At 38.7% G+C, this 22266-nt stretch overlaps 1 protein-coding gene across 8 annotated transcripts in view; it reads left to right on the forward strand.

Annotated features, from left to right (window-relative positions):
• Window positions 1-22266, forward strand: part of ITGB3BP (integrin subunit beta 3 binding protein) — an 80226-nt gene that overhangs the window by 19903 nt on the left and 38057 nt on the right. For all 8 annotated transcript variants that reach the window (XR_007924041.2, XR_007924042.2, XR_011390678.1 and 5 more), the window contains exon 3: window positions 8798-8924. Coding sequence is in view for 5 of the 8 variants with exons in the window: in XM_051857685.2 (XP_051713645.2) it covers window positions 8798-8924 (127 nt within the window). In the remaining 3 variants the exon portion in view is untranslated. The remainder of the gene's footprint in view (window positions 1-8797; window positions 8925-22266) is intronic.

The following is a 22266-nucleotide window of genomic DNA, read 5'->3' on the forward strand; positions in this document are numbered from 1 at the left end:
TTTTTTTTTTACATTATTTTAAAGATTTGTTTATTTGAAAGGCAGAGTTACAGTGTGTAATGGGGTGGGGCAGGAGAGGTCTTCCATCTACTGGTTCACTCCTTCAGTGGCCACAATGGCTAGAGCTAGATCAGGCCAAAGCCAGGAGCTTCTTCCCAGTCTGCCACGTGGGTGCAGGGACCCAAGCACTTGGACCATCTTCTGCTTTCTCAGGCCATAGCAGGGAGCTGGATCTGAAGGAGAGCAGCCAGGACCTAAACTGGTACCCATATGGGATGCTGGCACTGAAGGCAATGGCTTTACCTGCTATGCCACAATGTTGGCTCCTGGATTTGCTAATTTGTACTTAGATGCCTAGTCTAGATTACTTCATTACTATTAGTAAAATACTCATGGTCTAGTCTAATTTCAGAACATTTCTATTACCATAAAAGGAAACCCCATACCTGGTAGCAGTTGGTCCTGGTTTCCTCCTACTCCTCTTCCCCCAACCCCTGGCAATTACTAATACCCTTTCTGTCAAATAAGTACATCGGTTCTGGATGTTTCCTGTAAATGGAATTATGCAATTTGTGTCTTTTTGTTCCTGCCCTCTTTAATTTAATATAACTTTTTTTTTTTTTTTTTTTTTTTGACAGGCAGAGTGGACAGTGAGAGAGAGAGAGAGAGAGAGAGAAAGGTCTTCCTTTGCTGTTCGTTCACCCTCCAATGGCCGCCGCAGCCGGCGCGCTGCAGCCGGCACATCACGCTGATCCGAAGCCAGGAGCCAGGTGCTTCTCCTGGTCTCCCATGGGGTGCAGGGCCCAAGTACTTGGGCCATCCTCCACTGCACTCCCTGGCCACAGCAGAGAGCTGGCCTGGAAGAGGGGCAACCGGGACAGAATCCGGCGCCCTGACCGGGACTAGAACCCGGTGTACCAGCGCCACAAGGCGGAGGATTAGCCTATTGAGCCACGGTGCCGGCCGTAATATAACATTTTCAGGGTTTCTCCATGTTGTAGCAAGTAACAGTACTTTGTTCCTTGTTTATGGATGAGTAATATTGCATTTTATGGATATACTTGCTACCTTTTAACTTATCCATTCCTCAGTTGAAGGACTTTTGAGTTATTTCCACTTTTTTTAAAAAGATTTCTTTATTTATTTGAAAGTCAGAACACAGAGAGAGAAGGAGAGGCAGAGAGAGAGAGGGGTCTTCCATCCATTGGTTCACTTTCCAACTGGCCGCAATGGCTGGAGCTGCACCGACGCGAACCCAGGAGCCAGGAGCCTCCTCCGGGTTTCCCACGCAAGTGCAGGGTCCTGAGGACCTGGGCCATCCTCCACTGCTTTTCCAGGCCACAGCAAGAGTTTGATTGGAAGCTGAGCAGTCAGGTCTCGAACCGGCACCCATATGGGATTCCAGCACTGCAGGCAGTGGCCTTATCCACTACGCCACAGTGCTGGCACCTCCACTTTTTGACTATTTAGAAAAATGCTGCTATGAACATTGTCGTACATGTTTTTATACAGTTTCTGTAGTTATATCCTTAGGAGCAGAATTACTGGGTCATATGAAAATTCCATGTTTAACTTTTTGAAAAACTACCAAGCTCTTTTCCCATAGCAGGGGCACCATTTTACATGTATGCCAAAACTTTTGAGAGTTCCAGTGTCTCTATACACTTGACAACAAATGGCATTATCTGACTTTTTATTCTGTCTGTTCTACTGGTTATGATGTATCCCATTATAGTTTTGATTTTTATTTCCTTGGTGACTAATCATGTTGAATAAATTTTCATGTGGTTATTGGCCATCTGTGTGTGTGTGTGTGTGTGTGTCTGTGTATATTTGAGATCTGTCTACCCAAATTCTTCTCTTGGTACATTTTTTAATTGGGTTGCCTTTTTGCTATTGAGTTGTAAAAGTTCTTTGAACACCATCACTTTATAAAACATAGTTTGCAAATATGTTCTCCAGTTCTATGGGTCATCTGTTCAAATTCTTGATAGTGTCCCTTTGTACACAGAAAATTTTTAATTTTGATGAAGTTCAATTTTTTTCTTTGATTCCTAATCCTTTTGATGTCACATCTAAGAAAAGTAACATGAGGCATGGAAACAGAGTTTTACCTGTGTTTTCTTTCTAAAATTTTTGTAGTCTTTGATCTACTTTGATTTAATTTATGTACATGGTACAAACATTCATTTTTTTGCATGTAGATAGCCAATTGTCCCAGTTGTCCCATTTGTTGAAAAAGTAACAGACTGCTAGTGAATAGTCTTGGTACCATTGCTGTAAAAAAAATTGACCATAAATGTATGGATTTGTTTCTGAACTCTGATTGATTGCATTCACCTGTGTGTCTGTCTTCATGCCACTATCAACTGTTGGAATCCTAAAAGTTTTAATTATTGTAAATTTGAAATCAAGATGTATAAGTCAAAATTTGTTGTTCTTTTTCAAGAATACTTTGGTTATGCTATATCCATTGCAGTTTCATATTAATTTTAGGATCAGCTAGTCAGTTTCTGGGGGTGGGGGAAGCAAATTAAAATTTCAACAGGGTTTATATCAAGTTTGTAGATCAGTCTGAGAGATATGTCAGTCTTAATAAAAATGTCTTCTAAACCATGAACATGAGACATATTTCTGTTTAATTAGATATTAATTTCTTCCAGTGTTTTGTAGTTTTCAGTGTACAGGATTTGTACTTTTTTGGGCTAAATTTGTTACTAAGTATTTTAATCTTTTTGATGCTATAATAAATGGAATGGTTTTATAATATCATGTTTCTTTCGACCATTGCTAGTATACAGAAATGCAACTGATTTTTATATATGAATCATGTGTCCTACAACTTTGCTGAACATTTTTATTAGCTCTAATAATTTTTTTATAATAGGTTACTTAGGGTATTCTATACAAAAGATTATGTCATATACCAGTAGAGAGAATTTCACTTGAGAATTTCACTTCTTTTTGCAATCTGATGCCTTTTCTTTTTCTTGCTTGTAGCTCTGGCCAGAACCTCTAGAAAAATGTTAACTAGAAGTGGCAAAAACAAGCATCCTTATCTTTTTCCTGATCTTAGGAGGAGAGCATCTAGCTTTTCACAATTTAATAAGTTAGCTGTAGGTTTTTTACAGATAGCCTTTATCAGATTGAGCAAATTCTCTTCTACTGCTAGCCTGTTAAGTATTTTTTTTTTAAGATTTGTTTATTTATTTGAAAGGCAGAGTTATAAAGAGGCAGAGGCAAAGAAGAGAGAGAGAGGTCGTCCATCTGCTGGTTCACTTCCCAGATGGCCGCAATGGCCAGGGGCTGTGCCAATCTGAGGCCAGGAGCCAGAAGCTTCTTCTGGGTCTCCTACATGGGTGCAGGGGCCCAAGGAGTTGGGCCATTTTCTACTGCTTTCCCAGGCCATAGCAGAGAGCTGGATGGGAAGTGGAGCAGCTGGAACTTGAACCAGTGTCCATGTGGTATGCTGGCACTGCAGGTGCCAGCTTTAGGCACTAAGCCACAGAGTGTTTTTTGTTTTTGTTTTTTTAACTATGAAAGGATATTGGTTTTATCAGATGCTTTTTTTGGATCTATTCAGATGATCATGTGTTTTCTTTATTCTCTTAATCTGTATGACACTAATTTTTGTATATTGAACCAACCTTGCATTTCTGATATAAATTCAACTTGGTCATGATGTAAAATCCTTTTTATATGCCAATGGTTTCAATTTCCTAGAATTTTTGCATCTATATTCGAAAGTAATATTGGTCTGTAATTTTCTTTTGGTGTCTCTGATTCCAGTATCAGGGTAATACTAGCCTCAGAGAATGAATTGCCAAGTGTTCTCTCCTAATTTTTGAAAGAGTTTGAGAAGAATTGTTATCAACTCTTATTTAAACATCAGTAAAATTTGCCAACTGTCTATTCCTGGGCTTTTTTTCTTGGAAATATTAACTCAATTTCTTACCTACCATTGATCTATTCAGACTTTCTAGTTCTTTGTGATTTAGTCTTGGTAAGTTGTATGTTTCTGGGAATTTGTCTGTTTTATCTAGATTGTATAATTTATTAGCATACAATTGTTCATAATATCTCCTTATGATCGTTTTGTTTCTGTAAGTTCAGTAGTAACACCCCCTCTTTCATTCTTCATTTTATAATTTCAGTCTTCCCCATTCCTCCTTCCCTCCCTCCTTCCCACCTTTATCAGTCTAACTAAAGATTTGTCAATTTTGTAAAACTTTTCAAACTGAAAATATTTCATAAATGAATTATAGTGCAAGATAGTAATAGTATAATAGTGATAACTTAATACTTAAATTATTATATTGATATCTTAAAATTGTAGAGCAATGAGAAAAAATAGAAAAGCAGGTGTATTAAAATTTTTTTGCCAATGTTCTATTTTTTGTGTCAGGAAAATTTTAAGGTAAAGTTTACATACCATTAAATGCCCAGATCATGAGTAACAATAAGTTTTTACCAGTGGATAGCCCCATATACAAATACCCAGTCCAGAAATAGAACGTCTGCATTAGCGTGAGTCTAATATATTGGTCCTGGTCTGTCCCTGCTATCCTTTTAAGAGGATTGAGATACTGCTTAAGTGTAAAATGCCTTTGTCCCCTGCAGCTACTATAAAAACAACAACAAAATCTCAACTTTTTGGATCTATTAAGGATGGTTATTATGGCAGCCAGTGACTTAATTGATGTGTGGTAGTACTGGCTTAGGAAACATAGGCCAAAATTATAAAAAGTCCTTGAGGCAGCTAATGTTTAGAGTTTTCTAATATAATTCTATAATTAGTACTAGTAGTACCTAATTACTGTATATTAGGTGGGATATTCTAAAAACCTAATTAATCAGTAAAAGTTTACAAAAAAATTATCTTTCTTTAACTGGCCTCTTGTTTCTGGTTGTCCAAATACCTATAGTACATGTTTTAAATATCTCTGGAGGTGAACATCTCCTCTGCTCCTGTCCAGTTTCCTGCTAATGCATCCTGGGAGGCAGCAAATGGTGGCTCAAGTGCTTGGGCCTTTGACACCCATGTGGGAGACCCAGATGGAGTGTCAGGCTCCTGGTTTCAGCCTGACCCAGCCCTGGCTGTAGGCGGTATTTGGGGAGTGAGCCAATACATGGAAGATTGTCTCTCTCTCTCTTTCCCTCTCTCTCATCTCTTTGCCTTTCAGATGGAAAGTACATAAGTAAACATTTTTCAGAAAATGTTTCTGTGGGGGCTGGCTTTGTGGCACAGTAGGTTAAGCCACTGCCTGCAACACCAGCATCCCAGGTGAGCACTGATTTGAGTCCCTGCTGCTCTACTTCTGATTCAGCTCCCTGCTGATGTACCTGGCAAGGAAGCAGAAGATGGGCCAAGCACTTGGGACCTTGCCACCAACGTGTGAGACCTGGATGGATTTCTAGGCTTCAGGCTTCAGCCAGGCTTGGCCCAGCCCCAGCTGTTGCAGCTATTTGGAGAGTGAACCTGCAGATGAAAGATCTGTCTTTTTGTCTCTCCCTTTCTCTTGCTCTGTAACTCTGTGATTGTCAAATAAATAAATAAATCTTTAAAAAAAAATTTTTTTTAATGTTTCTGTGTTGGGGCCAGTGCTGTGGCATAGTGGGTAAAGCCACCGCGTCCCTATATGGAAACTGGTTCTAGTCCCAACTGTTCCACTTCCAGTCCAGCTCCCTGGGAAAGTAGCAGAGGATGGCCCAAGTCCTTGGGCCCCTGCACCCAAGTGGGTGACTTGGAAGAGGTTTCTGGCTCCTAGCTTCAGATCCATCCAGCTCTGGCCATTGCAGCCATTTAGGGAGTGAACCAGTGGACGGAAGCTTGATCGATCGCTCTCTCTCTGCCTCTCTGTAACTCTGCTTTTCAAATAAATAAATCTTTAAAAAAAAAAGTTTCTGTGACAGTGTAGGTTATTAGTTCATAATAATAATGATCCTTCACATCCCACATTTCATCCTGAAGGAACCCTTAGTACTTTTTACATGGTTTATAATAGGTAAAAAAAAAAAATAAAATACAAGAATCTATTTTGTAGAATATGTTTTAAACAAGAGGACAAAGAAAGCTACAATTTGTGAAATATATTGGAAGAGAATGTCATACCTATTTGAAATTATAGAGAGAACATTGGTTTTTATTTTCTGTTTTAGGCAGAAAAATCAGTGCTGAAATTTTGCTTTTGCTAATGTACATAGTGTGACCTCCTTACAAAAAGTACAGTGGTGTTTGGACTGACTGCAGACAGAACCTTAATACATGGCAATTATTTTTGTTCAGTAGTGGTGTTAATTAAGGAGTCTTTATGAGAAGCAATTGTAAATTATTATAGAAATGATCATGATCTCTATATCCTTTCATTCCATTTACATTCTGAATCCTTTCCTAGACAAATCTGTTCATCTCAGTTCCTCTGATTTTCTAGAATCACCCATGTTGAGTAGAAAGAGTGCTGACTTTTCAATTTGTAGCTCAGTCTTCTCTCAAATCCCAATCTAAAGAACTCTTTCTGTTGTAAGAGACTAATGTGTAGGACAAGTTCTTCAAAGTTAAGGGCATGGCAGAATAGAGGTTCTTAGATGGATTTTAGATTACTTTTTTCTTTAGGCATCTTCAGAAATGAAAAGTTAGATACTTGGAAAAATCTTGAGGGAAAAAAAACTTAGGGAAGTAAAAGTGTGCCTTTTTGTGTTTACCAGTAAGACAGCTATGTAAAAATGTGTTATATACAAAAGAATATTTAATGAGGTAGAAGGAAACAGTAGATTTTCAGTTTGCTCTCCATGTAGTTGTAGATAGATGTATTTCCTTCTAATCAACAGAAATGACCAAAAACAGGAGATACTTTATTATTTTTAAAGTTAGGCATACACACACATACCACAGTTATTTTCTGAAAGCTAGGAAATTGTTCTCAGGGAGAAATGTGTCATCTAAGTTGCAATGTTTAGATACTTGGCAATTGGATAAAATAATTGGATAAAATAGGAGAACAGATTGACATAAATGTACATTAGGGTAGTGACTTTCATTCCTGTACATACACAGTGAAATAGTTCTGGGCAATAAATTCTTGGGAAAGTAGAGTAGGGATTTGGATAAATGTCATAGTTTGTGACTTAATACATATAAACAGGTGAAAACTCAAGATAGAGAGGTAATAGTAACCACCTGATAAAGAGACTTACAACTCTTTCACACTGCAGGAAAGATTGCTTTAGAGTTATAACTTGATATTATAGGTTGACTTTTTAAAAAGATATTGGTTACATTTGTGGCTGCTGTGGATAATAAAACAAGAAAGAAATGACTTTTGTTCTCCAATACAAAGATATCTTTACCATTTAAAATCTTTGTGATGTTGTAGATTCTGAAACTAACACCAAAATTACCTAAAAAGGTGACACAGCCACGATTTCTGCCATAGGTGTCTTAAAAATACAGAATAATTGACCATACAGAATTAGGTAACTGTTTCAAGTTAGCTACCACGCTAAAGTTTAGTTCTACAATGTTGGCAACATATGAGCCTTCTGTTATCCCCAAATCTATCCTCTGTCATCTGTTCCACTTCCAGATTGAAGGTTTCTCAATGCCTTTTATTTCACTTATCTGTCAGCCCTCCCTCTTGCAAGAATCCTTTGACAAATTACTGCAGCCCACCTTGATTTCCCATTTCTCTGGATCTCTGTAACATGCATACTAATTTAAGACCTTTTCTCTACTGTTTATTGGTAGACACTCCTTATACCAGGAAAGTTGTTGTAGTATACATTAGTAATGTATACTAATGTATACATTAGTTAGCGATGCTGGGGTGATCAGTAAGCATTATGAAAAGCAAGTTTTAGAAGAATTCCAGAGCACAAACAGTAGTGTGATAATGAGTGTTTGGAGGAAGTGAATTATGAGTGGGGACCTAAATCAAAGAAAGAATAGGTCTTGGGGAAGGTAAGAAAGAGAACATTCTAAGATCACAGAATGATGTGCAACCCAAATGTTCTTAGTCTACCTAGTGACTTAAATGTTAGATGAATGAACCAATGAACAAATGAGTCCATTCTGAGAGGGGCAGTAGGACAGAGTTTACTGTTCTCTTCCTTTTAGGTCATTCATTCCCCACATGTTTTTAAATTTACTAGGATACAGTGATAAAAAATGGTATTTCCAGAAGCAAATTCTAATAGGGAAGACACAAATGTAAAAAATACACAAAATATGTTACCTGTTAAGAGGTTGCACACCACCCATGAAGTGCAAAGGAGGAAGCTGCAGAGAGGAGTTGTGTAGAATAGAATGGTTTCTCAAAGGCCTTAAATGTCAAAATCAATTATTTGAACATTGTTTTTGTTATCATTAAGGCCAGATCCTGTGTCAGAGCACTGTGTGAATAGTTAGGATAGCTTTTATCCTTCCTAAGATTTCTTAATGAGTCTTCCTAATGGGCAGAGAGTTTTCCTGGATTGGCCCCATAATTATACTGCCAATTCTGCTGAAAGCAAAAGTGAGGTTGTGATTGGGAGAGTCAGCCAAATCTAAACTTATTGGGAAGTACCTCTCTGAAGGTAGTAACACTGTAATGTTAAAATTTCACAAATATCAAATGAGATGGCCTGATTATTGTAAAGACTTGAAATATCTACCTACTTTGAAAGAATAATGTTCGTTTTAGGTTGATAGTTGAATATATTTAAAAAGAAAGAAGAAAGAAATGAATATTGTTTTGAAATTTTCTGAGTCTTTAAAGGTATTTTCAAATTATTTCTTTCCCAAATTAATATTTATTTTCAGTTATCTGAGCCTTCAAAAGTCAAAAGGATTGCAACTTATTCGCCAACAACTGGAACTTGTCAGATGAGCCCATTTACTTCTCCCACAAGCTCTAAAGAAGGAGAGCACAGAAATGGACCATCAAATGGTTAGTTTAACATTCTTTTCCACTTATTTTAAGATTTTTCTAGTTATTGGTGTATCAAAATTTTGATTTAGTAATATATAGATCTTGTTACAGCTGAATTTTCTCTCAAAGAATTTAGCATAGAAAAGGTTACAATGTAACTGTTACTTTGGACATAAATGTAAACTTTCTTGGCATTACTTTAAAATTCTATGGCAGACTTTGTTCCCTTACTGTCCCATCCATTAAATAGAAATTATGACCTGACTGCCTTCAGCTACTATCAGTTACAGTGGTTACAGATATGCCCCTTAACAAGCTATCTGTCATGAGCATAAATTAAGGGCACATAACTCATTTATTGCTGTACTACATTGAAGGGGGAAACTTACAAATGTTAGTTTTATCCATGTTGTTCATTTAGCTTTATCCACATTTAATATATTTTCATATAGCTTGCCTTTCTTGTATTTCATTTCCTTTTTCATTACTAATTTAATACAAAAGATTTATGAAAATTTTCTTGAGAAAAACCTAATTTATTTGATATGAAATTCTTTATTTTAAAATATTGCTAGATCAATTTTGATGATACATATTCATTGTTCTCTGGTAGTTTGTTCTAAAATATTTATTTAAAAACACAGACCTCTTTTCATAGGTTTGATCTTTTTATATTGAGAAAGGCCATGAAGTACTGACATGTCAGCTTCTATAATATAAAATTTTGAATAGACTCAAATTTAATAAAATATATTTTAGATATGTTGTGATTACCCTAATTTATATTTTATTGTTTAACATTTATTGAGTACTAAGTAAGCATTCAATAGAGGCTACACAGAAACAAAAAAGTCTCATTTTACCTAATTTATTATAATGAAACACATAAAGAGATATTAAACTTTTGAACTCTTTGATTTTTATTTAATCAAATGATTTTTATCTGAAAGCTACTACTATTATATTTGCTTTCATAAAAATGTATAAAGATGTATACATTTTTTAAATTCCATCATTCTGTCTTTTTCTACATCTGCTGCATCTTGTTTTAGTTTAAAAATTAATGCCTTAGAGATTACCTACTGCTAATATGGATAGATTTTGCAAACTGAAATTGAACATGGACTTAATTCCAAATTGAAATTAAATATGGTCTTAATGGAACATTCTTTTTATCCATAAAAAGATTGGTCACATTTTTTCAGTTGACATTTAAGTGGATAATTATCACAGGTTATAGTACTAAATAAGTCCTTTTTTAAAAAGTCAGACAGCAAAGATTTCTGAGATATTGGCAGTATTCTGTTTTTCGACCTCCATGGTAGTTACACTGATTGACTCTAGTTAAACATTAAACTATACATATATGTTTTCCTTACTCTGTAATGAGTAGCTCTCATCTATAGAATTCTTAAAACAAGAGTGTTTTGTCTAGAGTCCTATATCAGATTATATTATTTGTAATCATTACAGTGCTCATCCTCATACGTCACCTTACACATATTTTTAAAAAAAAGGAAACCTCGGCCGGCGCTGCGGCTCACTAGGCTAATCCTCCGCCTTGCGGCGCCAGCACGCCGGGTTCTAGTCCCAGTCAGGGCACCGGATTCTATCCCGGTTGCCCCTCTTCCAGGCCAGCTCTCTGCTGTGGCCTGGGAGTGCAGTGGAGGATGGCCCAAGTGCTTGGGCCCTGCACCCACATGGGAGACCAGGAGAAGCACCTGGCTCCTGGCTTCGGATAGGCGCAGTGTGCCGACCGCAGCGCGCCAGCCACGGCAGCCATTCAAGGGTGAACCAATGGCAAAGGAAGACCTTTCTCTCTCTCTCTCTCTCTCATTGTCCACTCTGCCTGTCAAAAAAAAAAAAAAAAGGAAACTTGACTCATGAAGTGACATGTTTAAATAAATAATAAATATAACTTATAAAATTATTTAAGTTCCAGAGAAAGTCAATTTCTATTAATAACTCCTACTCTTTGAATATTACACAAATTACATAAAGTGTAAATAACATTTTCAAGGACATGTTAGGTGCTACTCACTTCCCATCACAATAAATAAAAAATCCAAAACTTCTGTCATTTTCTACTACTTGTCCTGTGTTTACACTACATTGGCCATTCTTGTCTTTGGGGAAGGAACCAACAGATGGAAGAGCGCTTGCACTCTTACTCTCTTTCAAATAAATAAACATATAAACATTTTTTATTTTTTTTTATTTAATTTTTTTTGACAGGCAGAGTGGACAGTGAGAGAGAGAGACAGAGAGAAAGGTCTTCCTTTGCCGTTGGTTCACCCTCCAATGGCCGCTGCGGCCAGCACGCTGCATCCAGTGCACCGCGCTGATCCGAAGCCAGGAGCCAGGTGCTTCTCCTGGTCTCCCATGTGGGTGCAGGGCCCAAGCACTTGGGCCATCCTCCACTACCTTCCCAGGCCACAGGCAGAGAGCTGGCCTGGAAGAGGGGCAACCGGGACAGAATCTGGTGCCCCGACCGGGACTAGAACCCGGTGTGCCGGGGCCGCATGGCGGAGGATTAGCCTATTGAGCCATGGCGCCGGCCCATAGAAGCATTTTTTAAAAGATGTGCATTTTCCAAAAACTTTTTGAAGCCCCCCGTATGTTTTCCCTCTTCCTGTTCTCCACACTGACCAAAAATGGGGTGATTTCTTTCAACTCTTCAGTTTTAGAGGTGTGTATGTGTGTGTAATATCAATTAAATATTACATTTATGTGATTATGTGTGTATCGTTGTATTACTGCCCTCTCTAGACGCTTAGCAAATTTTTTTTAAAGATTTATTTATTTTATTTGAAAGCCAGAGTTACAGACAAGCAGGTAGAGGCAGAGGTGGGGCCAGGGGAGAGAGAGAGAGAGATCTTCCATCCACTGGTTCACTCCCCAGATGGCCAAAACAGCCAGAGTTGTGCTGCTCACACATGGGTGCAGGGGCCCAAGGACTTGGGCCATCTTCTACTGCTTTCCCAGGCCATAGCAGAGAGCTGGATGGGAAGTGGAGCAGCCGGGACTTGAACCGGAGCAAATATGGGATGCCGCACTACAGGTTGTGGCTTTACCTGCTATGCTACAGTGCTGATCTTGCATTTTTCTTAAGGTGACAGTCTTCTCTCCCTTACTGTTGGGGCATATGTTCCAGGACCCCCCCAATGGATGCCTGTTTACTATGATACCTCCCCCTTATCCACAATTGCCTTTCCGTAGTTTGAGTTTCCTGCAGTCAACCACGGCCAGAAATATTACTTGGAAAATTCCAGAAATAAACAGTTGATAAGCTTGCATGCCCTTCTGAATAGTATGATGAAATGTCACACCATGCTGCTCCTTCCTGGCCCAGGACTTGAGTCATCCCTTTGTTAACATACCCATGCCATATACACTACCTGCCTGTTAGTCACTTACTGGCTATGGTTGTCAAATAGGCTGTCACAGTGTCACAATGCTTGTGTTCAAGTAAACCTCATTTTGTTAATAAGGGCCCCAAAACAAAAATAATGGTTCTGGCAATTGTATTACAGTGTATAGTTATAATTGTTTTAGTTTATTGTTAGTTATTGTTAATATCTTTTCTTGTGACTAATTTATAAATTACATTTTATCGTCTTCATATATGTATAGGTTAAAGTCTCCAGAGTCTTGAGAGATCTTGGAACATAGTATCCAAGGATAAGGAGGGGACTATTGTATGGTCCGTTTTAGGTTTTTGTTTGTTTGTTTTTCATTTTATTTGAAAGGCAGAGAGACAGATCTTCTGTCCACTGGACCAATCCATAAATGCCCTGTGTCATCCAGGGATGGGCTAGGCTGAAGCCAGGAGCCTAGAAGTGCCCTCTGCTTCTCCTATGTGGGGGTGGCAGGGACTCAAGCACTTGAGCTATCATCTGCTGCCGTCCCCTGCCCCACAATGTGCACATCAGCAACAAGCTGGAATCCAAAGCAGAGGAATTTTCACCTGAACCAGATACTGGACATGGGATGCAGTTGTCCCCAAGCAGCTACTTAACTGCTGCATCAAATACTTGCCCCATACTGTGTGTTTTTTTCTTATGCATGTATATATAATTTTAATGTCATTTTTATCATAATTAAGTACTCAACAAGCACTGTGGCTACAACTTTTTGCAGTTTGAGGTGCAACAATAGAACTAGCATTAATTTTTTTGTTCTTTATAATTTCATGTGTAGATTTAGTCTTACCATTGATCTTAGTAATCTCAATACTTTTTTTTCTTACTGAGAACTTTTACAGTAAAGAAAGCACTTTATTTGTTTTTCTTTGGCTTATCCAAATTGCTATCATTATTGCTCTTGAGCGTTGGAGTCATTATTAAATAAAATAAAGGTTGCTTGACCACAAGCAATGTCTTATCATAGCAGACAGTCTGATAACTGAGACAACTAAGTGACTGATGGGTAGCCAGCACATAGAGCATGGATACTTAGGACAAAGGGATGATTCATGTCTCAGGTGGAACAAAGCAGGACAGCGTGAAATTTCATCACTCTCTCACAGCAGCATGCTGTTTTAAACTTAGGAACTGCTCATTTCTAGAATTTTTCCACATAGTTTTGTTGTTGTTGTTGTTGTTTTGTTTGTGACAGGCAGAGTTAAACAGTGAGAGAGAGAGAGACAGAAAAAGATCTTCCTTCCATTGGTTCACCCCCCAAATGGCTGTTACGGCTGGTGTGCTGTGCCAATCTGAAGCCAGGAGCCAGGTGCTTCTTCCTGGTCTCCCATGCGGGTGCAGGGCCCAAACACTTGGGCCATCCTGCACTGCCTTCCCAGGCCACAGCAGAGAGCTGGCCTGGAAGAGGAGCAGCTGGGATAGAATCCGGCGCTCCAAGCGAGACTAGAACCCGGGGTGCTGGCGCCGCAGGCGGAGGATTAGTCAAGTGAGCTGCGGCACCAGACGACATAGTATTTTTGAACCACAGTTAACCATGGGTGACTAAAACCATGTAAAGCAGAACTGCAGATAAGGTGTGACTACTGTATTTTGTAACCTAGAGAAGACTAAAGATGGCAAGTTTTTCCCCCTTTGGTCCCAAGAACACTTCAGATTTGTTATTTAATAATAGAGTATAAGAATAACCAGCAAATATTTGGAGTCAAAAAGTACATGTTACCTAGACAGTATAACTGTTTAAATCAACTAGACTATAGCATTATAATGGCCCAGAGAATTATTTTTTAAAAAAGATTTGTTTCATTTATGTGAAAGGCCAAGTTAAAGAGAGAGGGAAAGACACAGAGAAGGAGGTCTTCCATTTGCTGTTTCACTCTCCAAATGGCTGCATCAGCCAGGGATTGGCCAACCTGGAATCAGGAGCTAAGAGCCCTCTTTTGGGTGAGGGCCCAAGCACTTGGGCTATTTTTCACTGCTTTCCCAGGAGCAGTAGCAGGGATCTGGATCAGAAGTGGGCAGCTGGGCCTGAAACTGTCACTCATATGTGATGCTGGCGCTGCAGGCAGCAGCTTAACCTGCTATGCTGCAGCAGCAACCCTGGCCCAGAGGATTTGATGGAGAATATGATAAACCAATAAAGAAAAATGATGGGCAGAGTGAGAAGCTCGAACATCAGTCAAATAGTTCTACAAGGCTAAAATAGAGTAATGAGGCTGAGGCAGGATTTGAAGATATAACGACTGTCAGTTTCTCATAATCAAGGAAAGATCTGAGTTGCCAAATTAAACTACCATGCTTAGTCAGTGTAGGATAAATTAAAACAAAACCTGGAGTAAGTGTTTGGCCTAGCGAGTAAGATGCTGCTTGGGGCACCCACATCCTATATCAGAATCCCTGGATCAAGTCCTGAATCCCTCTTCCTGCTAATATATACCCTGGGAGGGAGCAGACGGTTCAAATATTTGGGTCCTTGCCACCTATGTGGGAGACCTGAACTGATTTGCTGGCTCCCAACTTTGGCCTGGCCTGGCCCAGACCCAGCCACCACAGGCATTTGGAGAGTGATTCAGTTGATGGGAGTTTGTCTTTCTCTGTATCTGTGTCTCTGCCTTTTAAAAACATGAAAGTAAAAATATTAAATTGGCCGGCGCCGCGGCTCACTAGGCTAATCCTCCGCCTAGCGGCGCCGGCACACCGGGTTCTAGTCCCGGTTGGGGCGCCGGATTCTGTCCCGGTTGCCCCTCTTCCAGGCCAGCTCTCTGCTGTGGCCCGGGAGTGCAGTGGAGGATGGCCCAGGTGCTTGGGCCCTGCACCCCATGGGAGACCAGGAAAAGCACCTGGCTCCTGGCTCCTGCCATCGGATCAGCGCGTTGCGCCGGCCGCAGCACGCCGGCCGCGGCGGCCATTGGAGGGTGAACCAACGGCAAAGGAAGACCTTTCTCTCTGTCTCTCTCTCTCACTGTCCACTCTGCCTGTCAAAAAATAAAAAATAAAAAATAAAAAATAAAAAAATATTAAATTAAAAAAAGCCAAATCCACACCTAATCCTACCACTTTAAAGACAAGCAAAGAAAAGACGTTACCTACAAAGGATGACATATTGATTGTAGACTTCTTATCAGTGTCAAGAATCTCACAGAAAATGGGGTAATAAAACCATATTATTGGAAAGGCAGAGAGAGGAAGGGGGAGAGAGACCTTCTATTTGCTGGTTCACTTGCCAGATGCCAACAAACAGCAAGGACTGTACCTGCTGAAGCCAGGAGCTGAGAACTCCATCTGGGTTTCCCATGTGGAGTGACTGGAACTCAAGTACTTGACCCATCATCTGGTGCCTCCCAGGTTGCACATTAGCAGGAAATTGATTTGGAAGCAGAGTAGCCAGGATTCACACCAAGTACTCCATCCTGAGATGCAAACTAACCCTCTGTGGCACAGGCCTGGCCCTGAAAGAACTTACTATAAAAAGCATATTGAACCTCAAGAAATGGAGGAGAATACAAAAAGCAGTGATAAACAAACAAAAATCAGGAAATATTAATTATAAAGTCTAATGATAAATTATGCTGACTCTAAAGAAAAGTCCATTTGAGAAGGGTTTGTTAAAAACAAGCAATAGACCACACTAGTATGGTAGATAAAAAGGTAACAAATAGAAATTAAAATGCTTTGTATTTTCAGGCGGATGATGGGATATCTATCAATTGACTTTGTGTTTTTGTGTACTTGCCTTTTTTTTTTTTTGACAGGCAGAGTGGACAGTGAGAGAGAGAGACAGAGAGAAAGGTCTTCCTTTGCCGTTGGTTCACCCTCCAGTGGCTGCTGTGGCTGGCACGCTGCCGCCGGCGCATCGCGCTGATCCGAAGCCAGGAGCCAGGTGCTTCTCCTGGTTTCCCATGCGGGTGCAGGGCCCAAGGACTTGGGCCATCCTCCACTGCACTCCCGGGCCACAGCAGAGAGCTGGCCTGGAAGAGGGGCAACCGGGACAGAATCCAGTGCCCCGACCAGGACTAGAACCCAGGTTGCCCGTGCCGCAGGCAGAGGATTAGCCTAGTGAGCTGCGGTGCCGGCTATACTTGCCTTTAAAATGGAGAAAATAATAATACCTACCTCAAAATTGTGAATTAAATGAATTAATACACAAGAAGCATTTAGAACACTGCGTGCCATAAAGTGTGTTTTCAGTTAATATTATTATTATTTAGACTTTAAGAAAGGTAAAGGACAATTAAGCCTAAAGGAAAAATTCAGACATTAGTTCTTTTACAAAATTAGTAGTTTATATACGGATATTAAGAAAAGAGAAGGGAAAGAAAGAAGGGGGGAAGGGAAGGAGAGAGAAAGGAAGGGAAAAAGGAAAAGAGATTCACTACCAGAAAAATGAGACTCCTGAGTCATAAGTGCATCTGAAACAAAACATGTGAAACATATTTGAGTCTGACAGGATAATCAGGAGAAACATCATTCCCTAGACACTTAAAACAACCTCTTTCAGAAACTAATGAAGCAGGTAAAAAGTTAGGGAAGATACAGACAGTTTAAACACAACTGGCCTACTGACCAACCAGATAAAATACCCAATATATGATAAAACATATGTAGAATTGTCACAAAAATGTAACTGATTTGGAATCAGAGGAGGTCTCGTTGTATTAAAAATTGCTGTTGTAGAGACCACATTCTCTAACCAAAAGTTTATGTAATTGGGAATCAATGAAAAGGCAGCACTTTAAAAAATTTTAGCCCATGTGTTTAGAAACCAAGAAATTTCTATATAATTCATTGATTAAAAATTATGATGGGAAGTATAAAATATTTAGAATTGAATGATGAAGCATGTCAACATTTAGAAAAAACTTTTTAAATTCTAGGTGGCAAGGGCCTAATCACTTGCTACCATGCACTGCCTTCCCATGTGCATTAACAGGAATCTGAATAGGAAGCAGAGCATCTGGAGTTCAAACCAGCACTCTGATATGCATAGCAAGGGGTGGCTTAACTTACTGGGTCAAAATATCAGCCCCCAGAGAAAAAAAATCTAAACCTAAATTATAATAAAGCAGTTGCTATTGGGAACATTTATGCTTATAAAATATTTTAAAAGGAAGAATTACTAAAAACTAATGAACTGAGCATTCAAGTCAGAAAGACTTCAAAAGAAAAACAAAGGAGCCAAAATAGTAGAAGGAAATAATAAAGATATGATCAGAAATTATTAAATAGAAAACTGAACAATAATAAAGAAAAACAACGAAATCAAAGGCTAGTTCCTTGAGGGGCCAGAGTTATGGTGCATGGATTAAGCCTCAGCCTGCAATGCTGGCAGCTCTCTGCTAATGTGCCTGGGAAAGCAGCAGAGGATAGCCCAAGTACTTGGGCCCCTGCTACCCAAGTAGGAGATCTGGATGGATCTCCAGACTCCTGGCTCCAGACCTTGCCCAGCCCTGGCCATTGTGGCCATTTGGGGAGTGGACCAGCAGATGGAAGATCTCTCTCTCCCCCCAATCCCTCTCTCTTTCTGTTTATCTCCTCTCTTTATCTCTCTTGTGCTCTCTCTCTGCCTTTCAAATAAATAAAAGAATCTTTAAAAAAAATCAGAGCAAGAGTGACTACCTCAGAGTTGTGCAGATTAATTAGCCATTATATGTAACATGTTTGAAACAGTGGTTGGCCCTAATAAATACTGTGTATTAGCCATTATCATCATAATCATTGATTGTGCTTCCAAACCTTATGATCCGTTGAAAGCTATCTTCATTAGTTAGGGAAAGGACTCTCTGGAGCCTTATCAGAAAGTTCAAATATAATTCTGAGTGTAGTCCAGATTCAGTGATTCACCAGTATTTTGTGAAATTGCACTTAATAGTCAACTACACAGTTGGTTGTTAGCATATATTTTGTTGCTAGGTGTTTTTATATATATATATATATATATATATATGCCATATAGACTCCAGCTCTTTAGTATGTGTTGTCTCCTTTGTTAACAGAATGGAATGAAATAAAGGAAAGAAATTATTAAGTAATTCAAAAATGTTTAATGATAAATTATACGATACAGTCATCTTTGATAATTGATCAAAGTATTGTCCTGAAAGATATTAAAACTGTGGGGAGCAACCCGGACTAGACTAAGTTACTGGAATTAAGACTTATTCTATGCATCTGCTCTCCCACAATATGGCGCTGGGAGAGAAGAAAACAGCTTCTACACAGCTGCCTCCAGTTCAGCCAATAAACTGTAGGACTTGCTCCTGATTGGAGGAGAGCAGCGTGCTCGGCGTGTTTGCAGCCGAGTTAGGATTGGCGGAGGAGGACTATAAAGGAGGAGAGAGACAGCATGCACCAGGAACATCTAAGGGGAACATCTAGCTGAAGGAACACCTGTGCAGCCCCCGAGAAGAGCCGGCCGGCGGTGTGCCGCTCCCCTGCGGAAGTGGGGAAAGTGGCCGGGGGAACCGCCCTTCCACGGAGGTGGAAGGGACAGTAGCCAACCCGGGAAGAACCAGCAGCAAACCCGGGGAGGGCCGAGCAGACGAAAGAACAGTGCAGGGTCCTGTGTCGTTCCCCCACGAAGACGGGGAGCGACATAATGGTGCCGTGACTCGGATATGAAGCCTAGGCAGGGTTTAGTGTCGTTCCCCCATGAAGACGGGGAGCGACAAAAACCCCTGGGTATCAGTTGAAAATTATATAAAAACTTAAGTTCTTCTATGAGAAGATGGAGATTAATATTAGCCCACATATTTCAGGATGGGATATTTAGCTAATTCATTTACAATGATAAAAAATGTTTAGAAAGGCATCGAACATACAGTAAAAATTCAAGTAAAGCATTCTTTGCTATTTCTTACCTAACATTACTGACTGCTGGTACTGAAATGTGAAAATGAATTGCAGGTTAAAGAAGCAAAGTCATTTTAATATTTAATTTTGGAACATTATAATGTAGACAGTGTAATAAAAATTCAGGAAATTAATATTAACCTTTAGGCAAAGATTTTCTGAAATAAAGATTTAATGTATAACTTAAGTTTTCATTTGTAGTCTTGTGTAAAAAAGATACATTTTCAGCTTTTTTTAGCATATTGGATTTTAATAGATTTCTACATTCCTTTCCTAAGTAAACTTTTACCATATTCCTACATTCCTTTCCTACATTCCTTTCCTAAGTAAACTTTTACCATATTGATTTATTCTGTTTGTAATTTAAGGATGTAGACTAGTCAAACAATGAAAACTTAAGAAATAAGAGAAATAACTAGTACTTTAGCAAAATTTCTAAATCATAAAGCTTTCTCTTTTTGACATAAAGGAATATTTTAAGAGGACAGCATAGGGGAAAAACTTAAAGTGTGTTTCCTGGGGCTAGCATTGTGATGTGACTCTGGCATCCCATATGGGTGCCAGTTTGAGTCCCAACTGCTCCCTTTCTGATCCAGCTCCATGATAATAATGGCCTGGGAAAGCAATTAAAGATATCCAAGTCACTGGGCCCCTGCCACCTGTATGGGAGACCTGGAGGAAGCTCCTGGCTTCGACTTTGGCCTGGCCCAGCCCCAGCCATTGCAGCCATCTGGGAGTGAACTAGCAGATAGAAGATTTCTCTCTCTCTCTCTCTCTCTCTCTCTCAGGGTGAACTAGCAGATAGAAGATTTCTCTCTTTCTCTCTCTGTGTGTGTGTGTGTGTGTGTGTATAACTTTAAAATAAATATATCTTTTAAAAAAGAATATTTTGAGGTAACAGTTTACTTATAGTAAGATTTTTTTCTGAGAAGAAGGCAAGATCCAGAGTAACAATGAGAAAGATTATTGTTAGTGTATGTACAATTTAATCAAAGTATAAGTACCAGAGAACAGAAAATATTTTTTTAAAATAAAAATTTATTTGAAAGGTAGAGTTACAAAAAGTAAGGGAGAGACTGAGACAGAGAGAGTACACGGGGGTCTATGTAAGTGACAGGGACCCACCCAAACACTTGGGCTATCGTCCCCTGCTTTCCCAGGCACATTGTCAGGGAACTGGATAGGGAGTAGAGCAGCCAAGACTCAAAGCTGCACTCCTGTAGGATACCAGTGTCATAGGCCGTGGCTTAACTTGCTACACCACAACACAAGCCCCAGGAAATACACTTTAAGTAAGCTTTTCTCCTAGTAAAAAGAGCAAGTAAGAGTAATGGAATAAAAATTATTCAAAGGGAAAAAGTGTGAACTAGGATTGGAAAGTCTGTTCTAGACAACAGTAGGTTTCTTAATATGTTAATAGATTACAATTGAAAAATTAAAGAAATTGCCTATTATCTGTGTGTTTTGTTTCATCTGGAGTATTACCTAGAGCTATGCTGTCCAATTCATGTGGATATTGAGCATTTAGAATGTGACTAGTCTGAATTGAGAAATGTTATGAATGTGAAATATTCAGTAGATTTCAAAGAGTAGTATAAGTATATAAATGATTTTAATAATTTTATATTGATTACCTGTTAAAGTATATATTTTAGATATATTGGGTTAAATTAAATATTAAATTTATTAAATGTTTTTTCTTTTTAAAATTTCTCTATTAGAAAATTAAAAGTTAAATAAATGTCTCATTATATTTCTGTTGGAAAATATAAGCTAGAATTGTTCATGGTGTATTATGTCAAGCAACTTTTAGTAAAATAACAAAACCATTGAGTAGTAGTTTCAGTGTCAAGGGTTGAACAAATGGAATTACATAAAAATATGTAGTTTGAGGAAAATATCATTATTCATATATTTTAAAAAGTTGTTTCTATTGATGGTTTTCCATTAGTGATAGAGTCTTTGGATTATTCATTTAATGAAAATTTATGGAAAGCCAGTACATATAAGACACTGAAAATCTTTAACTGTACTAATGTGTCCTCAAATAATTGCTTAGTGTACCTCAAGAATATAGGTATTTAATGTGTACAGTTCTATAAACCATTCTAGACCAAACAACTAAAAATAGTTATTAACTCATAAAACGTTAATAAGTGCAAATATCATGTTCTGGTAAAGCTATAAAATCAAACTTTTTTATGTTCAACCCCATCTTTTAGAAGATTCTGACTTAGTTACATCTCATGTCTTCACTTGTGAAACTTGGAGAAGTTTAAATCATGACCTTAGATAACTAAACAGCATTTTAAATGGAATGTAACCATTTATTTACTTTATTACTATCTAAAATTAATACTCTAATGAATAATGTTTTTATTAGCCATATATGTCTGAGTATCTCTTATCTAAAGTGCTTACAACCAAAAGTGTTTAAGATTTCGGATTTTGGAATATTTGCATAGACTTTACTGGCCAAGCATCCTGATTCAGAAATATAAAATCTGAAATGCTCCAAGACCTGATATTTTTTAAGTGGCACTTAAAATGTTTTGGATTTTAGAGCATTTCAGATTTTGGATGTTCATTTTCTACATTAAGAACTTTTCAAGGATCTACTAAGTAACTATGCATTTAAGAATTCAGGTATTCAGAAAATTCAAGAAACTCCACAACAACAACAAAAAAAACAACCCACTTAAGAGATGGGCCAAGTACCTCAATAGACATTTTTCAAAAGAGGAAATCCAAATGGCCAACAGACACATGAAAAAAATGTTCAAGATCACTAGCAATCAGGGAAATGCAAATCAAAACCACAATGAGGTTTCACCTCACCCCAGTTAGAATGGCTCACATTCAGAAATCTACCAACAATAGATGCTGGAGAGGGTGCGGGAGGTGGGGGGGGAGGGGGGAGGGGGAGGGATACTAATCCACTGTTGGTGGGAATGCAAATTGGTTAAGCCACTGTGGAAGTCAGTTTGGAGATTCCTCAGAAACCTGAATATAACCCTACCATTCAACCCAGCCATCCCACTACTTGGAATTTACCCAAAGGAAATTAAATCGGCAAACAAACAAGCTGTCTG

Source organism: Oryctolagus cuniculus, chromosome 7 (assembly GCF_964237555.1).
Source record: "Oryctolagus cuniculus chromosome 7, mOryCun1.1, whole genome shotgun sequence".
Taxonomy (NCBI): domain Eukaryota; kingdom Metazoa; phylum Chordata; class Mammalia; order Lagomorpha; family Leporidae; genus Oryctolagus; species Oryctolagus cuniculus.